The following is a 22,075-nucleotide window of genomic DNA, read 5'->3' on the forward strand; positions in this document are numbered from 1 at the left end:
TGATGCGGCAGGTTGTCCTCTCCGCATACATTCATTGGACTTTTTTTAGTTTGGATGTTCTGCACTCCGGGCTCTTATGCCCTTGAGTCGACATCTCAGCTCATACCTGAACAAGTCTGTGATGCGGCAGGCTGGTCCTCTCCGCTCACATTCATCAGTTTTTATGACAAGTTTGTGGTGCGACAGGGTTCTCTTCGCACACATTCATCAAACTTTATGGGTTAGATGCTTTGCTACTCCGGGCTCTTATGCCCTTGAGTCGACATCTCAGCTCATGCCTGAACAAGTTTGTGATGCGGCAGGCTGGTCCTCTCCGCACACATTCATCAAAATTGAATGGTTTAGATGTTTATGCTACTCCGGGCTCTTATGCCCTTGAGTCGACATCTGAAGCTCATGACTGAGTCCTCTCACGTTTTTGTGAGTACACTGCACAACCGTAGGGGTCCGGACAGCCCCAAGTGCGGCGGCGTGGGTATTGCGTTCCCCGTAGCGCTTAGCAGCGCAACATCGTAGTGAAGCCTTTTGTAAAGGGAACGTCTCGGGTTACATGTGTAACCCTTGTTCCCTGAAAAAGGCGGAACGAGATGTTGCGCTGCTTTACCGCACTGGAGCGTCCCAGGACTGCTCTTCAAAAGAAGTATCTGGCGACACCTGGTGACGTATCCATTTATAGCCTGGCCTCAGGTGCATCTAATGATTACATCAGCCAAGGCTATAAATTCCGGTCAATGTTCATTGACGTGTTCCACACATTTATTCAGCTCGGCTCACAGCTAAAGCTGTTCCCCGTAGCGCTTAGCAGCGCAACATCTCGTTCCGCCTTTTTCAGGGAACAAGGGTTACACATGTAACCCGAGACGTTTTCTGCACTGTATGGCGCTAATTCTTTTCTTTCATTTCTAAACCTTCTGTTTAATTCATTTAAAATGTCACTATTTGATTATTTAACTGTGATCCTGTAGTGCCTCTTTCAGATATAACTTTGACTTGCCTAATTGTTTTTTCAACTGTGATTTTACAATCTTTTCTGTTTTGAAGGCTTCAGGTTCACATGCTGAATGGAGCCCTTTTAGCCCTTCTCTTCCCAGTGGTCAACACCAGACTGGTGAGTACATTTGCATTAAATTGACAGCCAAATTGATATAAGTGATGTCTGATGTCATAGTAGTTGACGATTCCCCAAACATAGAGAATAATTATTCTATGTTCAAGAGACATAATACAACAATAGAGTTAAGAGAATAGATATTCATAACAAAGAAAAATGTCAAAGCAGACTGACAGAGCACGTGAAACTAGGTATTATGACAGGGCAGGGGCACAGATCATAAAAGGTTGTGTTGTTATGTTGAACTTGTTAGTGTCGTGTGATGGTTCAAACATTTGTTCTGGAGGTAGTCTAATGTTAAAGAATCTGTTTAAAGGTAAAGCTGCATTTACTTATGTTGTGTGTGCATTCCTTTCTATTGTGTGTGTGTGTGTGTGTGTGTGTGTGTGTGTGTGTGTGTGTGTGAGACAGAGTGTGTGCTCCATTTAATCTGAAAGTTTGAGTAATGTCTTATATAACTCCAAGGATTTATGTAGGATAAGAGATTAAAGCTCAGTCTTGGAGTTTGGAATTTGTTGCTTAATTAACTTTTTGTATTTATTCTTTCAACCAAATTTAATTTTTAGTTGTTAAGTGTATGTATGATGTCAGTTACCCAGAACCAGTGTACACAGGTGTCCTATCAAGTTCCACTTACATTTGACAAACACAAAATGTAAATAACAGAATTTAATTTTCTTTCCCTTTAGGCCATACTTGATATACAAAAATATACATTGCATTGCATAAAAAAAACATCAAAGCAAGTATCCTCTGACCCGGTATAGGTAAAGAATACGTTATGAATACTGAATCGTTTTTGGTTCCAGTTGTGACTGTCAAGACCATCAAAACAAACTATATAAAAAAGAAAAAAACTTTTTTTAGTTTAAGTGGAATAACTAATTCAAACCAATTGCTCCGGCAATTTTGATCCGAATGGGAAAAACCAGTTGTGACATTTCACAATGTTATGTGACATTCTTAATGTTATGCAAATTTAAATAGTTTTTTGAACATACATGAATTATGGATGTCCATTTAACGCGTTAATTCAGTGCGATAATTATGTAAACAAATGTGTTAAAAAAATGTATGCAATTAATCATGCCCCCATATTTTTTTTATGAAAGGGTACAATGGGGCTAAAGGCCCTCTCAATGGTAAAAGACCTTTGGATGTTTTTTTTTTCTCAGAAAACATTGGATGGCAGAAAGAACAGTTACAGCACCTTTCTAAAGCCCTGTAACACTGCAACAGATTGTTTGAAATTAGTGAGAAGGAATGGATTTAATTGCAATGGACATGCAAAGTTTTCCCATTTTGAGTGCTGGAAAAGGCAGTAGAGATTAATTTGTGAAATAGACATGGTCTAAAATTGTAACTCTAAAATGTACACTGTTGATTTTCTGGTATCAGAATTAATCAAAAATGACCCAAAGGAAAAGTAGGGTGCAGTTTCTTAATAATAGGGTTTAAGAAATATATAAGATCCACTTGTCACTGTATATCAGCATCATCCCCATTGGCAACCTAGAACTCAAGAAATTGGTATTGGCATCAGCCATTAAAAAAAACAGTAGTAATAACTAATATTCATAGCTGTTTTTTTGCAGTTGAGTTTGGTTGCAATATCTTATTAGCTTATATCTCTTATTTGCTTAGTAGTAAAGTAAAACAGGTTCTTTTGTCAGCATGTCTTTTTGCATATCTTTCAAATCATATTTTTGCATATAAAATTGGATGAGAGTGCCCTTGGATATTGTTGTTGCAGAAATGTTTAATACTTAAATAATATAGTTTTAAGCTGCAGAACTCTGAATGTTTTATCGTCTAAACACTTATTTCTTCCCTCACAGCTTCCATTTGAGAAGGAGATCTACTACATTCAACACTCCATGCTGTATCTCGTGCCAATCTACCTCTTCAGAAAAGGAGGTGAGTTTACGAAGTTTCTTTAAACATTGCGTTAATGTCCAGCAGAAGTTCTGGAGCTTTCACGCTACATTTTTGTGGTGTCGCAATGCCATGTTAGCTTCCCTGTTTATACAGTATGTTTCAGTTGATTACCATGTAAATTACTATTGAAATCAGTAGACTCATTCCTGTTATGCAGAACCTGTTTGATCTGCCATTGTGTGAGGGGTTGGTAGTGAACTTACACAAGGGTGTTCATTGTGATCATTTTATTTATTTTCATTTTCATTGGCTTATATCATACCGATTTCTGTACTTTTTTCAAACAGGATGGATTTTTTTATTTCTTTTTTATTATTTAAGTGAGATATACCAACTAATACCACAAAACATTATCACGTAGTTCATTAAATCCAATGCTCATTTCTGTGGAAGTTAAAAACAATGTCACTTCCTAAAGGATGTTGTCATAATGATGTTCATGAACTGGCTTTTGTAAAAGGGATATTGAGGGCACATGGAAACCTATAAATTGATTACAAAAAATATTCCTCAAAAAGAGTTTCCATTTGAAACATTTCAATTATAGAAAAGGAAAAAACGGCTTCCGGTTTGACGAACCAGGAGATGGCAGCTTAGAGAACGTGCTCTCGACAATTTCGGACAAAGTAACCCACTACAACCCGAATATTTAGAAACAAACTTAATTTAAAGTGTGATTTAAGACAGTGGGTTTTGAGAATGCCCAGAGGGAAAAATAAAAAGTCAAAGCAGACGGAGTTACTCGGCGTCGAAGGAGCTAGCTAAACTTCATCGCCTAGCAGCGTAATGGAGGACGAGGAGGATATGCATACGCAACTTCGGAGCGGATCAAAGTGAGACCGGAGATTCTGGCCTCATACTTAAAGAGCTGAGAGAGTTCAGAAAAGACAGCAGTCAGCAGCTGAACGCGATTCGGGAAGAAATTAATAAATCCAATACGAGGATCGAAGAGGCGGAGAGGAGAATTGACGCGACTGAAACACGGTTACAAGTGGCGGAGGATACCGTGCAGGAACTGCTACACCTTCAGATCCACCTAGACGCTAAGCTGACTGATTTAGAGGGCCGCTCCAGGCGAGAAAATATTAGAATTCACGGTGTTAAAGAGGGAGCGGAGGAAAATTCCCCATCGATGGTGGTGTATGTGGAGCGTTTGCTGCGGGAGGGTTTGGAGCTTCCAGCTACATTTGAACTTCGAGTGGAAAGAGCTCACCGTGCCTTGATGCCGAGGCCGCCCGGGAAGCCACGCCGAGATCCATCGTTGTCAAGATGTCAAGCTACAGGATGAAAGAAGAGCTGTTGAGAATGGCCTGGCAAAAGCGAGGATTTCAATATCTCGGAAAAGAGTCAATCTCGATCACGACTACTGCGCCGGATGTCTTGAAAAAGCAAAGGGAATATGCCGAAGCAAAAGCGGTATTGAAGGAGAAGAAAATCCGATTTCAGACGCCGTTCCCGCCAGGCTTAGAGTTTTCTACCAGGAGGGAGTTGTGATGTACGGTTCGGCGGAGGAGGCTACGGAGGATATGGCGAGGAGGGGTTCCCGGTGTCGATAATTAAACACCCGGACTCGCTTTTGGAGCGGATCCAGCGGTTCACGTGGCACACCGTCAAGAGACCAGGGAACCGACACAGAGCTGGCAGGGCTTTGGATTTTAAGGAAAGATTACAGGCTTTCAGACATCAGGATTCAGGATGACTACTAGTTAACTGAGAATTGCTTGGTGCGAGTTTACTGGAAATATAACGGGTGAGTCCGTTGAGTCGTTGTTTTCTTTTTCCGCTTGGGACTCTCAGTAGAGAGAGGAATTAACGTTAAATCCTTTAACACGTCCTGTTTACTAAAGAAGCACTGAACGGGCTGCATAACTAATTAAGTTTATAATGTAAACGTCGGGGAGATTTTCTTTTATGTTGCCAAGACAGTCATGCATGAAGGCCCTCACCCATTCGTAAGGGGGGAGGCTTTACCTCAGAGCCCTTTTTCTATCAGGGCTTCACCAGGGTCAATATTAAGACCCCACAGTTGGAAGTCTTTTTATTTCTGTCTTTATTGTTCTTATTGTGTTCTCGGTGTCGCAGCAGTTCTTGCTGCCGTTCTTTGTAGTTTGTGGGGTATATACTGTGATTCTCTTTATTACTCATGGTCATTTAGGGTTATTTTATTTATTTTATTATTATTATTTATTTATTTATTTATTTTTATTTATTTTTTTTTTGTCGTTTATTTCATTTCTCATTTTTCCCTTAGTATACACTGAATGCAATCAGTTAAAATAGCAACTTATAATGTGAATGGCCTTGTCAACCCCATCAGAGAGTAAGATATTAACTAAACTAAAAGAGAGAGAGTTGAGGTGGCGTTTTTACAGGAAACACATCTTTCGGATACAGAACATGCTAAATTAAACCGATTGGGCTTTAAGCATCAGTACTCATCATCGTATACGGCGGGGCACAGGAGGGGGGTGGCAGTATTGATATCCAGCAAGACTAGTTTCGAACCCATTTTTGAAAAAAAGGACACGGAGGGAAGATTTATTCTGGTGAGGGGAAATTTAGGGGCTCATTGGTTACCCTATTCAACATCTACGCTCCTCCTAACTCTGACTGGAAGTTTTTTAAACAGATATTCGATTTGATAACAGCGGAGACCCATGGGGTCCTAATCTGCGGGGGGGATCTCAACATTAGACTAAATCCCAAACTGGATACCTCAAGTACACACACAGTCCAGCCCAATTTGATAAGTAAAAAGATCAATCTGTCTATGAAAGAAATCGGATTAATTGATATCTGGAGAGAATTAAACCCTTCAAAGAGAGACTACACTTTTTTTCAAATCCACACTTGGTGTATTCGAGGATTGATTATTTTTTACTTTTGCTCAAGATCTAAACAGGGTAGTTGGCTGCGATGTGGGGAGCATGGACCTTTCAGACCATAGCCCCATTTATTTAAAACTAAATCTTGAACAGTACCGGAAAGACACTTTATGGAGGTTAAACACATGTGTACTAATTCAGATGAAGGAACAAATTAAGAGGGATATTGCTGAATACTTAGAACAGAATGACAATGGGGAAGTTCCCCACCAATAGTATGGGATGCATGTAAAGCTGTGCTTCGAGGCAAGATAATTGGGTACAGTGCTCACCTAAAGAGAGTAAGACAAAAGAGTTAATTCAGTTAGAAGTAGAACTAAAACAATTGGAACAACACCACAAAGACACAAATGATGGAAAAAAATAGAGAGCTACTTAGGAAGAAAAAGAACGAAATAAATGAGATTTATACAAAGGATATACAAAAAAAGTTAATTTTTACAAAACAGAAATATTATGAAGGGGGTGGGAAAGCCAGCAAATTATTAGCATATAGGCTGAAAAAACAACAAGCAGAGAATTCAATTCATAAAATAAAAAATCCTATTACTAATTCGATGCATTACAAATTAAATGAAATACAAGATTGCTTTGAAAATTATTATAAAAAACTATACTCCCAGCCTCAAATAGAGGGAGAGAAAATGGAAGATTTTTTCAGAAAATTCATCTGCCCAAATTGAATAGTGAACAAAGTAGGAATCTCGTAGCAGAAATTACAGAGAAAGAAATTCGATCAGCCATATCGCATCTTAAACCAAATAAGGCACCAGGTCCGGACGGGTTCCCTTCCGAATGGTACAGAGTCATGGAGGGTTCTTTGACCCCGGTGCTGCAGTCCACCTTTAACTGGGTTCTTAAAGAGAATAGTATACCTCCCTCTTGGAGGGAGGTGGTAATATCCTTAATTCCGAAAGAGGGGAAGGACAAGTTTGAATGCGGTAATTTTAGACCAGTAAGCGTGTTGAACCAGGATTATAAAATATTTACCCATATACTATACAAACGAATAGAGGGACTGCTACCATTAATTATTAGTATTGACCAGACGGGCTTTATTCGCGGAAGACAAACTCAAGATAGTATTAGAAGGACTTTACACGTAATTAATCATATAACAGAGTATAATTTAGATGCAGTACTAGTGGGGCTGGACGCAGAAAAAGCTTTTGACTGTGTAAATTGGTCTTTTTTGTATAAAGTTTTGGACAAATTTGGATTTCACAGTACCTTTATTAAAACATTACGAGCTCTCTACGATAGCCCAAGGGCAAGAATTAAAATAAATGGGGCTGTCTCTAGCCCCTTTTCATTAGAAAGAGGAACAAGACAGGGATGTCCAATTAGCCCCCTCCTGTTTGCAATCTTTATTGAGCCCCTGAGCCAATGGATCATTCAGGACAACAATATTAAAGGAATTGTTATGCGTGGGGGAGAACAAATTATTTCGTTGTTACGCTGATGATGTACTGGTGTATTTAACTGACCCTGAGCAATCGTTGGCACGGCTATTTGAATTATTGGAGCAATATGGATCCTTTTCTGGTTATAAGTTGAATGTTCCAAAAACACAAATTCTATGTTTTGATTACAACCCTTCTGTAAATATGAAAAATAAGTATAATTTGAAATGGGACTCGGATTCAATTAGATATTTAGGGGTGAACATTCCAAGGGACTTGACAAATTTGTTCTCACTTAACTACCTCCCCTTGAACAAAAAGATCAGGGAAGACATAAGGAGATGGGATCTTTTACCTTTCCTCAATTTCGGATCACGCGTGGAATCTGTCAAGATGGTTATTTTGCCGAAGTTGGTGTATCTCTTTCAGTCTCTTCCACTAGATATTCCTGACCAACAATTCCAGGAGTGGGACAAGCATATTTCAAGGTTCATTTGGAAGGGACGAAGGCCAAGAATTAGATACCAGAGTTTACAATTGTCAAAAATCAAGGGCGGGTCGCTCTCCCATGCTTAAAAGACTACTATATTGCTGCTCAACTGAGGCCATTAATATGCTGGTGCAACCCAGATTACTGTGCTAGATGGAAGGAGATTGAGGGAGCTATATCAGATGAATTTCCAATTCAGGCTGCAATTGGGGACAAGGATTTGCTATTCAATTTAAAGGAATTGGGAAACCCATGGATATGTTTGTCACTTAAGATATGGAGCAAGGTAATAACTCATAATAACCTGAAGGATGGGGTAAAGGTGCTGAAATGGTGTGCATTCGATACAGATTTTTTGCCTAATAGATGGGACGCAAGATTTAAGAGATGGACCTTGCAAGGTTTGACAGCATACTGTACATTTTTGTATAAGGGCACTATAAATAGCTTTCAAAATCTGAAGAGGCAATTTGGCTTAGATAAGGATGATTTTTACAGATTCCTTCAGGTCCGGCATCATATGGACCAAATGCAGAAGTGGTGTACAATAGTAGGCTGGGATAACATTTTGTTAAAAGTGTTTATGGAGGCCTATTTTGCTGGCTCTAACCGGAAGCTCATCTCAAGAATATACAAGGGGCTACAATGAACAAAAGGTAGTTCACTGTATGTAAAACAAAAATGGGAACGGGAAGGAAACTTTGTTCTAAAGGAAGAAGATTGGGAGAACTTATGTAAGATACAGTGGAAAACTTCCAGTTCATTTCTATGGCGAGAGTTTTGCTGGAAAAACCTTGTGAGGTTTTTCATTACTCCAACTCAAAAGAAGCACTACACCAATTCTTCGGCGTGTTGGCGACATTGTGGGTGCCTTGAAGCAAATCATTTTCACATTTTCTGGTCCTGTACAGTGCTGATCCCATTTTGGAGGGAGATATATAAAGTTTTGCAAAGCATTTTTCAGACGGATATTCAATTTAAATTTGAGTCTTTATATTTAGGGGCCTTAGCAACAGAAAATGTTTCTACTCATGTCAAATACTTATTTCAGATCCTAAGTGCTGCTAGTAGAAAAGCAATTACTAGAAGGTGGTTAAAACCTGGAAGACCTATCGTAGAGGAATGGATTGACATTATCTATGATATTTTCAAGATGGAAAGGATTACCTTTGCTTTGAGATTGCAACAGGAAACTTTTTTGAAAAGATGGGAAAGATGGATAACGTATATTACTCCATTACGCCCATCATTTGTTTAAAGTGGATTTTGGTTTTATTTATTTATTTATTTATTTTTTCTACTTTCCCTCGGTAGAGAGCTTTATGAGTCATTGAGATTTACCCCAACATGTTTGTTTAGTTCTCATTTTGATTTTACTATGTCTAAAAATGGTTATGTGTATGTAATGTAGAATGAAGGCCTAATGGGTCCCTGATTACTATAGTAATGGTTTCCGAGTCTGTAATACTTTTCTTTGTTTCTGAGTTATTAATGTACATTTACAGATGACTTAAGGAAAAATTTGACATGTAATATCATTGACTTTATTGTATGGACCTGTAAAATCAAAATAAAAAAAGAATTTAAAAAAAAAAAAAAAGAAAAGGAAAAAACAAACACACACATGGAAGAATTGGGTTTGATACATAAAACAGTCATATCTAGACATAAAAGGCCTTTGAAAAGTTCCGAAAATAAATAATAAAGGTGTGGTAATAAGTTTCAAATTAAGTTGTAATAGGACCTTAATATAACAAGATTTAAAGAAGTTAAATCAAGTATTGAAACAAATGATCAAGTATCCAAATAAACGCGCTACTCAGGCTTGAACAGATCTGGGCTCCACGCATGCATGTTGAACGTGAAGGCTGACTTTTTCTGTTTCTTTTGTCAGGTGTGTATAAGCCGGAGCCTCTGAGTGACATGTGGTGGGCGCTGCTGTCCACCGGCATCCTCTTCCTCTATCACTTCATCTTCCTCCAGGGCCTCGGAATGGTACGACACAATCAAACACTCATATCGGATGTTACTGGCACAGCACAGGCTGCTGTTCATCTTACTAGTCAATTTAAATTGACTGATAATTTCACTAGTTTTTTTTATTAGGGCTGTCGATGTAACTTGTTAATTCAATATGAAAAATCATTAAAAAAAAAAACATGAGGCTGTGAGGGATATACTTATCTTCTCTTCCATGGCATGCTCTGTATAAAGCTCCTTGATCACGTCTTATTTTCCACAACTGGTGTTCTCTGAAGTTTTTTTGTCTATGAATTTAAATGTTTTTCAGAGGGCACCAATATCATGCATCGCTGACTGAAGTGTGCAATGCAGACAATCTAAAATGCAACCTTGCAGTTTAGTGATCATGCAAGGCCTAATCGAGAGTTCAATCTTATATTGCAGCCTTAATGGATACCATACCGATTTCTCAGAGGTCATAGTCTGCAGGTTTTAAAGCATTTCGGATGGTCTTCCTCATCATGAACAGTGCCCAAGAGATGCCGTGTCTGTAACGCTGGTTTATACTCATAAATGTCACAATGACAAAGAATTGAAGTTCCAACCTTTCTACATTATGTGGCTATTAGTATTTCTGGATTGTAAAAACTTTGAAATTGACTTGCACGGAGTGTGTGGTAAATTCTTTTACATTTAATTCATTCGAATTAATACAATCTTCTCCCTGTATTTTATCTCTGTGTCTGATTTAGAACAGGCAGAACTATAAATCTAATGACCTTTACCAAATAATAAAGAAAAGCAGCCAATAAGTGCCCAACATAGATGGGAACTCCTTCAGTACTGTTTAAAAAGCATCCCAGAGTGATACCTCATGAAGTTGGATGAGAAAATGTCAAGAGTACATGACTGCAAATTCTAGACAAAGGGGGACTACTTTGAAGATGCTAAAATATAACACAGTTTTCATTTATTTTGGATTTTTTTTTAGTCACAACATAATTCCCATATTTCCATTTCTATTATTCCACAGTTGTGATGACTTTACTATTATTCTAATTTAGGGAGAGAAAAAAAGGAATGAATGATTCAAAACTTTTGAAAGGCAATGTGTGTACTAATATATATATATATATATTACACACACACACACACACACACATATACACACACATACAGTCATGTGAAAAAGAAAGCACACCCTCCTTGAATTCTATGGTTTGATGTATCAGGACATAATAAAAATCATCTGGTCCATAACAGGTCTTAAAATTAGGTGAATACAACCACAGATGAACAACAACACATGATGTATTACACCGTGCCATGATTTATTTAACAAAAATAAAGACAAAATGGAGTAGTCAGGTGTGAAAAAAATAAGTACGCCTTATGATTCAATAGCTTGTAGAACCACCTTTAGCAGCAATAACTTCAAGTAATCATTTTCTCTATGACTTAATCAGTCTTTCACATCGTTGTGGAGGAATTTTGGCCCACTCTTCTTTACAACGCTGCTTCAGTTCATTGTGGTTAGCGGGCATTTGTTTATGCACAGCTCTCTTAAGGTCCCACCACAGTATTTCAATCAGGTTGAGGACTGGACCATTGCAACACCTCTTTTCTTTTTCAGCCATTCTGTTGTAAATTTGCTGGTGTGCTTGGGATCATTGTCCTGTTGCATGACCCAAGCTTTAGCTGTTGGACAGATGGCTTTAGACTTTAGAATACTTTGGTATACAGAGGAGTTCATGGTCGACTCAATGACTGCAAGGTGCCCAGGTCCTGTGGCTGCAAAACAAGCCCAAATCATCACCCCTCCACCACCATGCTTGACATTTGGTATGAGGTGTTTTTGCTTATATGCTGTGTTTGGGTTTCGCCAAACGTGATGCTGTGCATTTTGACCAAACATCTCCACTTTGGTCTCATCTGTCCAAAAGACATTGTTCCAGAAGTCTTGTGGTTTGTTCAGATGCAACTTTGCAAACCTAAGCCGTGCTGCCATGGTCTTTTTCGAAGAACACGGCCTGTTCTTGGGGTGAATTTGCTGGGACGTCCACTCCTGGGAAGATTGGCAACTGTCTTGAATGTTTTCCACTTGTGAATAATCATTCTCACTGTAGAATGATGGACTTTAAATTGTTTGGAAAAGGCCTTATAGCACTTCCCAGATTGATGGGCAGCAACAATTGCATCTCTAAGATCATTGCTGATGTCTTTCCTCCTTGGCATTGTGTAAACACACTCCTGAATGCTCCAGACCAGCAAACTGCTAAAACTTCGGCTTTTATAGAGGTGGTCACACTCGCTGATGATCAATTAATCAAGGGCATTTAATTAGCAGCACATGGCTACTAATTAGCCTCTTAATTCCTATGGAAGCAGTAAGGGCGTACTTCACTTTTCACACATGGCTTCTCCATTTTGGCTTTATTTTTGTTAAATAAATCATGACACGGTGTAATATGTCATGTGTTGTTGTTCATCTGAGGTTGTATTTGTGTGTGTGTATATATATATGTATATATATATATGAAATCTTTTAAATCCTTAAAAAAAATTGTGGTGTGGATGTCCTTTTTCTGCTAATATTGATTATGTGATTCAAACATTTAATTAATAAACACATCATGTAATTAATTTGATTAACTGGGCTATCAATATATTAAAATGCTTAGTTTGTTAATGGTGCATATATAGTTATTTTATTTTTTATTATTATTATTATTTATAATATAACTAACAAAGGTTTAGCCATTGGCCAGAAAGCTATATAATATCTTATAAAATTAATAGATTGAAATGAAAATAAAGAGTTAAAGAAAAATATAATAAAAACAAATATAAAATATAGCTGCGAGCAGCGATGGCGGGCCCAAGCCGGTGGCACCACCACCCCCTGTGCCTTTAGGGCAATGGAAGTACATTTTTATGTTTAACATGGGTGTATTCACAATACATAGTATACAATATACTATCTTAAGATTATTTATCATTATGTTAAGTACATCACACAAATTTGACTGTATTCACCTGTAATGTCTCCAATAAGTACAGTATATATTGGCCTGTATGGCCATGATATATTGCCTTAGCTACACTTTAGCTAACCTATTACATTAGCTAGTAGCTCATGAGTCATGAATGTTAGCAAGACACAAGTTAACTATATTTACTTTTGGCTAATTAGCTGTATAGTCGAGGCACTGTACACGACGCGGAGGGAGGGAGGGAGGGCGGGCATCGACAAAATCTCATCTACCGACCTGATGTTTTGATTTTTTATTTAATAAATATATTTGTTTGACAGGGAAGCTGTGCGCAAACAGGAATATATATATATATATATTAATTTATTTATAAAAATAAATAAAAGACTCCCCAGAAAAAAGGGCACTTTCTCTCGAGGAAGAAAAAGGGCAGGTGCTCAATCCCCCTTTGATGTCTATGTGTGCACATGCCTGAGGGTGAGTAAATGATGAGAGAAATATCTTTTTGGGGTAAACTCATTTTATTTGAAAGACTATCTAGGCACATAATAACACTGCATTGCTGTGACTGTTTATAACTATTTCAAAATGTACAAGCTCACACTTTAAATGGTCAGTGCTTTGATTTTTAAATCATTAAAATAGCAACAGATCAGAGAAAAAAATGGAGATTGAGTGATTATTTTTACATTTTACATGCCATTCAAAAACGTGGCATTTTACAACGTAAGAGAGAAATTAAAAAAACTTTAAATAATACCATTTGTACTTTTCAATGACTTGGGATGTCTATGTTCAGGGTGATTTTGAGCTTCAAAGTTCCAACAGAGAAATTCCCTCCCCCTCCCCTCCCCACACACACACACACAGACAGAATGGCAGGGCCACTATGTCTGTCAGAGAGAGACAGAGAGAAAAAACACAGAACGGGAGGGGGCACTCTGTCTGTCAGAGAGAGAAAAATTCCAAGAAATCCACATTCAAACCACAATATCTGACTTTCTGTTGGTCGGAGCTAATGACTGTAAATTAGAAAGTTGTTCGGCTTGACGAGAACAATATACACGCCGAGTTTTGTAACTGTAGATAGAACTAACTAAGTTATAACACACTTTATGTGTCCTTTTTTAGTCCTAAATCAATTTCCTCGCCACGGCCAAACCGTTCGAGATATCAATAATCCGTCCGGAATGTAGCATCCTCAATGTCTTGACTTCATGCCGACCGAGTTTGGTGGCGATTGGATTCATTCTCTAGGAGGAATATATATAATTCCAGAGCATGTGTTTCCAAACATCCCATAATAGCCGACTTCCTGTTGGGCTGGCGTAAAACTTAGAGCACGAAAGTTGTTCGGCCCGATGAGATCTACAAGTGTACCGAGTTTCATATTATTACATGCAAGCATGTTTTATATATGGGCAAGTGTTCGAATCCCATTCCAGGGGACGCTGTCGAGCCCCCCTGCCACACCCGGGTACCATCTTCGGCCCGGCCCTGATGGCCGCGGGTTCTGACACGTGTGCAAAGTTTCAAGATTTTTCGAGCACGTTAAAGGCCCCAAAACCTTGAAAAACAAAAATAAAAGCATTCTCACTCACTCCATTCTCACTGGAGTGGTGGCGGTGTAGTGGTCTAAACCACATAACTGGTAATCTGGTAATCAGAAGATCGCTGGTTCGATCCCCACAGCCACCACCATTGTGTCCTTGAGCAAGGCACTTAACTCCAGGTTGCTCTGGGGGGATTGTCCCTATAATAAGTGCACTGTAAGTCGCTTTGGATAAAAGCGTCTGCCAAATGCATAAATGTAAGTGTAAATGTCACTCAACAGCCAAATCATCCCCCTCCCCCCAGACACAGAGACGTAGGGTCAGTGGGAGAGGCAGAGAAAATTCTCCAAAACATCCACATTCAAACCAAAATATATGACTTTCTGTTGGTCTGAGCTAATGACTGTAAATTAGAAAGTTGTCCGGCTTGATGAGAACAATATAATTACTGAGTTTTGTGACTGTGGGTCAAAGTGTAAAACCAACCCCCTCACTTTTGTCAAAAGGTGGCGCTACTGAGCCCCTGCACCATGCCCGTTTCTGAAACTTTGGACATGTCTACTGGCTAATAAATGTGATGTGTCTGTCGAGTTTCATGCAATTTCAAGAATGCTAAGAGTCTCAAAAGCATCAAAAAAAGAATATTCAAGTTTGAAGCATTGCCGCGGCAACAGTATCCAAGATATCAATAATCCTTTCACATGTCTACATCTGCCGTGTGTTTACATTACACACCAAAAGTTTTAAGTAAATCGGGTAAAAATAAGAGGGTGATTTCAAAGCATTTTGAAAGTGACACGCTTCTTTCTGCCAGTTGGTGGCGCTATAACTTTGACTCACAATAGTCACATCCATGCGATCGGCCTGTTACAGCGAACACACTGCTGAAGTTTCATCGAGATCAATTAATGTATGCAGAAGTTATAACAGACTTCCTGTTTCTCTTTTCGCGCCATCATTTCGTTTCCTCGCCACGGCCAAACCGTTCGAGATATCAAAAATCCGCCGGCAATTTTTCATCCTCAATGTCTTGACTTCATGCTGACCGAGTTTCGTGGCGATTGGTGGAATTCTCTAGGAGGAGTATTTCAAATTCCATTGCATGCGTTTTCCAAACAACCCTAAATAGACGATTTCCTGTTGGGCTGGGGTAAAAAGTAAAAGTATGAAGGAAATATGAAACGATGAGATCTATATGTGTACCAAGTTTCATATTATTACATGCAAGCGTGTTTGATTTATGGACCAAGATTTCGGACCCCGTTCCAGGGGGCGCCGTCGAGCCCCCCTGCCACGCCCCGGTACCAGCTTCAGCCGGGCCCTAATGGCCGCGGGTTCTGACCCTTGTGCAAAGTTTCAAGAGTTTTAGAGCACGTTAAGAGCCCCAAAAGTGCCCGAATAGAAAAATAATATTCTAACGAAAACAATAGGGCCTTGCCTTTTCAAGGCTTGGGCCCTAAAAAACAGCAAAAGAACAAGTTGATGTCAAGTTTCTAAATAAGGACTACAACAGCACTCCAATTCATCAAGCACATGCACTCTCATACTTGTGGTAGTTGTAGTCCTTATTTAGCATTACAACTTGGTTTGTTTTTTTGTTTTCAACTGAACAAAGCAGCTTCTAAATTCACATACTTTGAGGTATGACTGTTTGTAATTTATGTTGTTGAACAAAATGTGAAAGACTCTTCAAGTTTTACTCAAACTTCCAAAACCGCTGTTCTAAAAACCTATAGGAAGTTCAAAAGGAAACACATGGCTTGAAAATGCTGATCCTTTTCCAGGTTTTAGGACAACAAACTGAATATTTTTATCATAACTCACCACTTTTCCTATGATGACACATACAACACTTTATCACAAACAGCACCTTTACTACAGTACTATTAAGTATAAAGTTTTATTTGTCAAATGTATAACAGCAGCAGTACTTGAAAATGAAATGAGCTGTAAATGTGCTATTGCTGCTACAATTAATAGTAGATTGTACCTACCATCACCTTCTACCATCAGTTTTTGTCTTCATAATAGTTTTATACAATAATAACCTTGGTCATGACCTCCACTATTCCAGCTAAATAAACATCCCAAAACTTTTCTGTTCTTATGACAATCACCCACTCTATGGTGAATAAATACTGTAGTGGGCAGTGTCAGTTTCTATATTCTCACTGCAAATTGTTATGTTATTTTGACTGTGGAATGCATAGAATGTGGGCTAATGGTAAAGTGAGCGGTTGCAGTCTGTCAGGTAACCATTATCCACCCGTCTCACTATGCGTGCTACTTTTTTGAAAATGCTTTGTAATTGCGTTCTGTTCCAGTGTTGCTCACAGAGACTGCTAAGTGAAATTCCTTTGCATAGTTTAAAAGTTCATACAATGACACTATTGAGAAGTGTTTGGTTGACTGTCAAGCAGGTGTTGGCTTAGTCAGTTTTGTGATCCCAGTATTTGATTCCCATTGGAGCACTCCACCTTTTCTGATCGAATTATCGCCTAGCACCATGTTCTTCCAGTTCACACTTTTCATAGAAGCAGATGGTGTAACTTACACTAAGATGCATCGCTGCATATTCCGCTTTCTCACCCAAATGTACAGAATACCCTAGTCATTTCTAGACCAGAAAACATTCTCCTATGCAGGTATGCAAGCTTATATGTTAATTGTTAGGCCAACGCATTTGCAAGTTCTTGCTTTACTGTGACATAGAGGTTATAGTTACCTTCAAATTTGTGTTATTCAGGTAGCTTGCCATAAACTTTCTTATGAGATCAAACTTGGTCAGCTAAATTCTTAAACCATTGCTCCGCCATGACAGTAGTTAACCTGAAAGAGAAAACTGACCATAGGAGACCAATTATGCTGATGCCTGCCATGTAGCGCCCCTTGTCACAAAGTTCTGACTAGGGATGGTACAATATATAGAATTTTGATTTATTTTGAACCAAAATAAATGATGAACCACAGCAAGGCAAAATTGGATATTGGTAACTTTTCATTTATAAATGATCACACGGAATGAAAGCAATGACCCGTCAAACATCAAAATCTTTCTGTTAGTTTTTTTCTTCTTCGGTTTATTTCTGTTCTTTGTCATTTTCACATTGAGGAAAAACGAGCATTACGGAAATGACGCGTCTCTTTTACGGAAGTCTCAGTTGTGAAAGCAGCACTTACCCGATGATGTAAACCCATCAAAAATGCTTTGAAACCTGCAGACTTGGACCTCTTAGACATCACTATGGAATCAATTAAGGCTGCTTAATAAGATTGGAATCATGATATGGCCTTGCACGATTACTAAAATGAAAAAGGCTGTGTTTTAAGTCATCTGCATTGACCGCGTCAGTGCTGCGTGAGCGAGCGGAGCCCTCTAGTGGGTGTGTGCTGAGAAGTGCAGCAATATAAGATGATGTTTATAACATTACAGTTCAAATCATCTTGAACTACTATGGCTTTAACGCACACATTCCAGCCAATCAGAATCAAGTATTTCGATCAGACCATGGTATATATTAGTATAATATAATTTTTCCTTGCAAAAAGATGTCCCTGATCTGTTCAGCTCTATTGCTTGTTCTGATCAGCCTGAATGTAGCCAACTATTTTGAAAGGTTTATTTGTTTGGGACTTTTACTTATAGAGAAATTAACACAAGAAACTCTTATTATTTGAACTTTGAGCATTTATATTGTGTAGTAGAGAACATTATTCTGAGAAATTACAATCTAAAAAATTGTAAATGTTCTGTCATACTTTGTCATTTAAGTGTTTTTATATTAAATCAATATAATATTGAATTGTGAATCATATTGTCCTACCACTAGTTCTGACATGCAACAGCGTGCAAAACTGAGCTTAGGTAACTGGAAGCGTCTGCATTCATGTATTTGACAGAGGATGTTTTGGGCATTAGGACACACACTAGGATTTACGCTAGGGTTCTCATGGTACCAATGCCGGTAAGGTTTCACAATTCTCAATACCAATTTCGAAGCAGCAAAAATTGGCAAAATGCTATTAAACACCCCTTTAGCCTATTTAAAAAGTGAAATATCAATGTAAATAAAACATTTAAACAATGTCATGTTTCCCTTTTAGTGTTTCTCAATTATTAAACATTGCTTCTTTTATTACTCAGATCTGATATACATACATACCTGATTGTTTTTATTCAACCTGTTTGCAATCCGTCGATTATGTTTACAATACCATGTCTGATGGGCATTTTAACCTTGAAACACATTCGACAGTGCACGCGTGTAGCCGCATTTAGCACGAGCGCTCTCCTTCTGATTGCTTCTCCGATCAAGCACCAGCTGTGACACTTCAATCAGCAGCATTTCAATGTTAAAGGAATAACAGAATGCTTATGAATTACCATGAGCATTTGAAAGCAGCCGTGTGTCGGTCAAACAAATGCACAGGTACCGAACGGGTACTTCAGAACCACTGGAATCCTTAAAAGTTCTCTATTTTAGTATCGACTTGGTACCGAAATAACGGTACTTTTGACATCCCTAATTTTGCTACGATGGTGAACGCTACAAGTTTGTTGATTTCGAAGGGGACTGTGAATTGCAATAAGAGGAACAAAACAAAAAGTCCTGCTGAAATGTGTTCTGCTGAAGAAAGAAAGTCATACACATCTGGGATGGCATGAGGGTGAATAAATGATGAGAGAATTAAAATATTTAATAATTCAATACTTTTTAGAAAGTTATTCTCTTAATTCCTCATGTTCAGACAGTTAAGGATATTGGGTTACGTGTTGCATGTTTTTAAGTAACTTCATTCAAATGTCTCACAGTTGTACAAGATGTGTTCTAGTGAGGCACATTTCATTGTACAGGTGTTCAGCTCATGCAGCTCAAGGGGAAAAATCCCCAACATACTGTGACTGAATTATTTTAATCTATTCCTTCTCCATTTTTCTTTATTAAAAAAATAGAAATAAAAAGCTAGTGCAGTAATATCTTGGAATTTAATTTTCTAGTTATATTTTTATCAACAGCAGGTTTTAATTAAACAGTTTGATTATTGTCATTATGAGTCTTTTTTTGTCTTGTTGAAAAATCCTTTGTCAACAAACATTTTCGTCTGTAATTTTGTTGACGAAAGAAACACTGACTCTAACACTGAGCTTTTTCTTGTGTGTAGTCACCCTTAGTCATTGTGGCCCTATAATAACTAACTCAATCTTGCATTTTGTCTTCCACCAGTTAACAGAAGTGAATCTGAACAACATGCTGTGTCCAGCTGTCTCAGACCCTTTCTACGGACCATGGTACCGAGTGTGGGCGACGGGCCATCAGACCGCCCTGACGTTAGTGCATGGCAAGGCCCTAACCATCCTCTCGCAACACACTGCTCCAACGTGCCGGTATCTACTGGACATAGCACGTTTACGCAACAAGAAGGTGGACTAATGTTGCTTTATCTGCAGTCTCACGCAGACCAGACACTCCTGCACTTGTCTGACTGTATCCTATACATACTGAAGCTGATTTTTATTACACACCATTTTTACATTTGTCACTGGGAGTAACAACTTGCAGTCCAAGCTGACAGTGACATCTGCATTTTAAAAGCTGGATAACCAGATCGGAGGACTGTTTTTGCACCGTAGGAGCAGGTAACACTTGGGACTCACATGACAAACCTTGCCTTGTTCTTCTTAATTCTGAGTTTTCACAAAATGACAATTCAGTGAACTCGGAACAGACGTAATCTTTCTTCTCAAGTTGCCTTCTCCAATTATACCCATCTAACAGATAAATGGGGCCAACCCGGTTTCCATTTACATTGCTTTTCACTCGATAGCTGTTATGTTGTTATTGACCCCATTTCCTTAAGCCTTGCTTGCTGGCTCTCAGAAGAATTGTGTTCATCTCAAAACAACACTGTGTATATTATCGAACCTTTGTGGAAAGCATCAGTATAGTGGTACTGTTTGTTTAGGAGATTTTGCAGTCCATTTCTTTGTAATACCGGTGTGTAAATAGTCTCAACATTAAATGATCAAATGTCGTTGTATTTGTTCACATCCACAATATGAAACAAGCACTTTCTGATGGCTAAAGGTGCAGTTGACTGATTCCATTCATTATTGATCAAGAGGCCAGGCCCTTGATGCTAATACTATGATCATTTTTAACAGTAGTTTTTATTTTTCTGTCATTATCTTTACATTTTTGATTGTAATTCTTTAGATTTTCCTTATTAGGAAAGTTGAAAAGGCTCAAGCTTATGTTCCGTTAAATTAATATATTTTGTTTATAGTCTACATTTTTTGTTACACACAACTAGTGTAATTCAATTCATAGGAAGTTTATATTTTATAAACAGCCAAATAGATCAAAAATTCTGGGTTCAACACAAGTTAAGCTCAATCGAAAACATGTGTGGCCTAATGTTGATTAACATAAAAATGTTAATCAAGGCACTTACAGTTCAATCCGTAAATGCTGAAAATACTCTGTTTCAAAAGGATAGTCACAAGTGGGGCTGCAAATAACAATTATTTTGATAATCGATTAATCTAAACGATTATTAGAACGATTATTCGACTATTAGCAGATTATTGCAATGAATAACCATTTGCTCTTTACCGACTATTCAGCTTGTGCCCCGATTTAAAAGGTTGGATTAAACGTGCTTACTAACAATAAAGAGGACAAAATCATCTTTTACAAATTCCTTTAAAAGACATTAACTGAATTAACGGGGCGAAAAAAGACTTATTAGGTTTAATTCAGTAAAGAATTCATTGCAAAAAATCCTATTGTTATCAAGTGTTTTTGTCTTGTTTTCCATTTTAAATTGTCTAAAAAAAAACATTTACTTGAAGCAACATATAACATATTTAGATTTGCTTTAGGAGACAAATATAAGTGTATTTTTTCACTTGGTTATACTTCTGCAAGTGCAGTAAAATATACTTATGTTCATGATCTATTCTCTAAAATCATGTCTAAATATCTTATATGCTGCTTCTCAGTTAAATGTATATTTTAAGGATTTTTAGATATTTTAAAATAGTTATATTTGTAATATTATATTCAACATTCTCAGATAACAATCTCATTTTTCTGCAGTATAGCTGCTAAAGTAAATGTACTTTGTTTTAAAGGAGTTTTAGATATTTATATTTGAAAACAAGCTAAAATAAAAAAATGTACACACATGTGAGCAACATGTGTGTACATTTTTTTATTTTTGAGAAAATAACATTTATGCATGTTTTTTGAAAAAACAATATTTTGAAGTAATTGAAATAAGGCCATACAACACATAATAAATATTTGTCCACAAGCCTGTTGAGAACTGGATCTTGTAGCCTCGAGTTTTTGCTACAAAATGATGAGAAAACATCCTGATCACTCATTCATACAAAACAATATAGTACTTTAACTTTGTAAGACAATTTTAGTGTTAGAAAGGTCATATGCGAGGAAACGTGAACTATCATGAATATTGAGGTAATTCACACCTGAGGACACAAAATACCCCTCCCCTGGGCCAATCAATGAGGAATGTGACAAAGAAAATGAATGTGAGGAGACTTAAAGGTGGGGTATGTGATTTTCTTTTTTGACCATTTTTTCAAAATAACTTGAAATCCTATTCCTAACCCACTTACTGGCTGTAAATTAGAAGCACTGAAATGAAAATTAAGCAATTTAATCATCTGTGGAACGGGCAGGACTCGAAAAACTCCAGCCGATCATTTTCAAG

At 37.9% G+C, this 22,075-nt stretch overlaps 1 protein-coding gene across 1 annotated transcript in view; it reads left to right on the forward strand.

The window, feature by feature from the left end:
• LOC127625343 (transmembrane protein 164) overlaps nucleotides 1–21,205 on the forward strand; it is a 50,637-nt gene extending 29,432 nt beyond the window's left edge. The window contains exons 3-6 of the mRNA XM_052100588.1: nucleotides 1,042–1,108; nucleotides 2,950–3,028; nucleotides 9,722–9,822; nucleotides 19,561–21,205. Of these exons, the coding sequence (XP_051956548.1) occupies nucleotides 1,042–1,108; nucleotides 2,950–3,028; nucleotides 9,722–9,822; nucleotides 19,561–19,767 (454 nt within the window). The 3' untranslated portion in view covers nucleotides 19,768–21,205. The remainder of the gene's footprint in view (nucleotides 1–1,041; nucleotides 1,109–2,949; nucleotides 3,029–9,721; nucleotides 9,823–19,560) is intronic.
• The last annotated feature ends 870 nt before the right edge of the window (nucleotides 21,206–22,075 follow it).

The sequence above is a fragment of the Xyrauchen texanus genome, chromosome 31 (assembly GCF_025860055.1).
Source record: "Xyrauchen texanus isolate HMW12.3.18 chromosome 31, RBS_HiC_50CHRs, whole genome shotgun sequence".
Classification (NCBI taxonomy): domain Eukaryota; kingdom Metazoa; phylum Chordata; class Actinopteri; order Cypriniformes; family Catostomidae; genus Xyrauchen; species Xyrauchen texanus.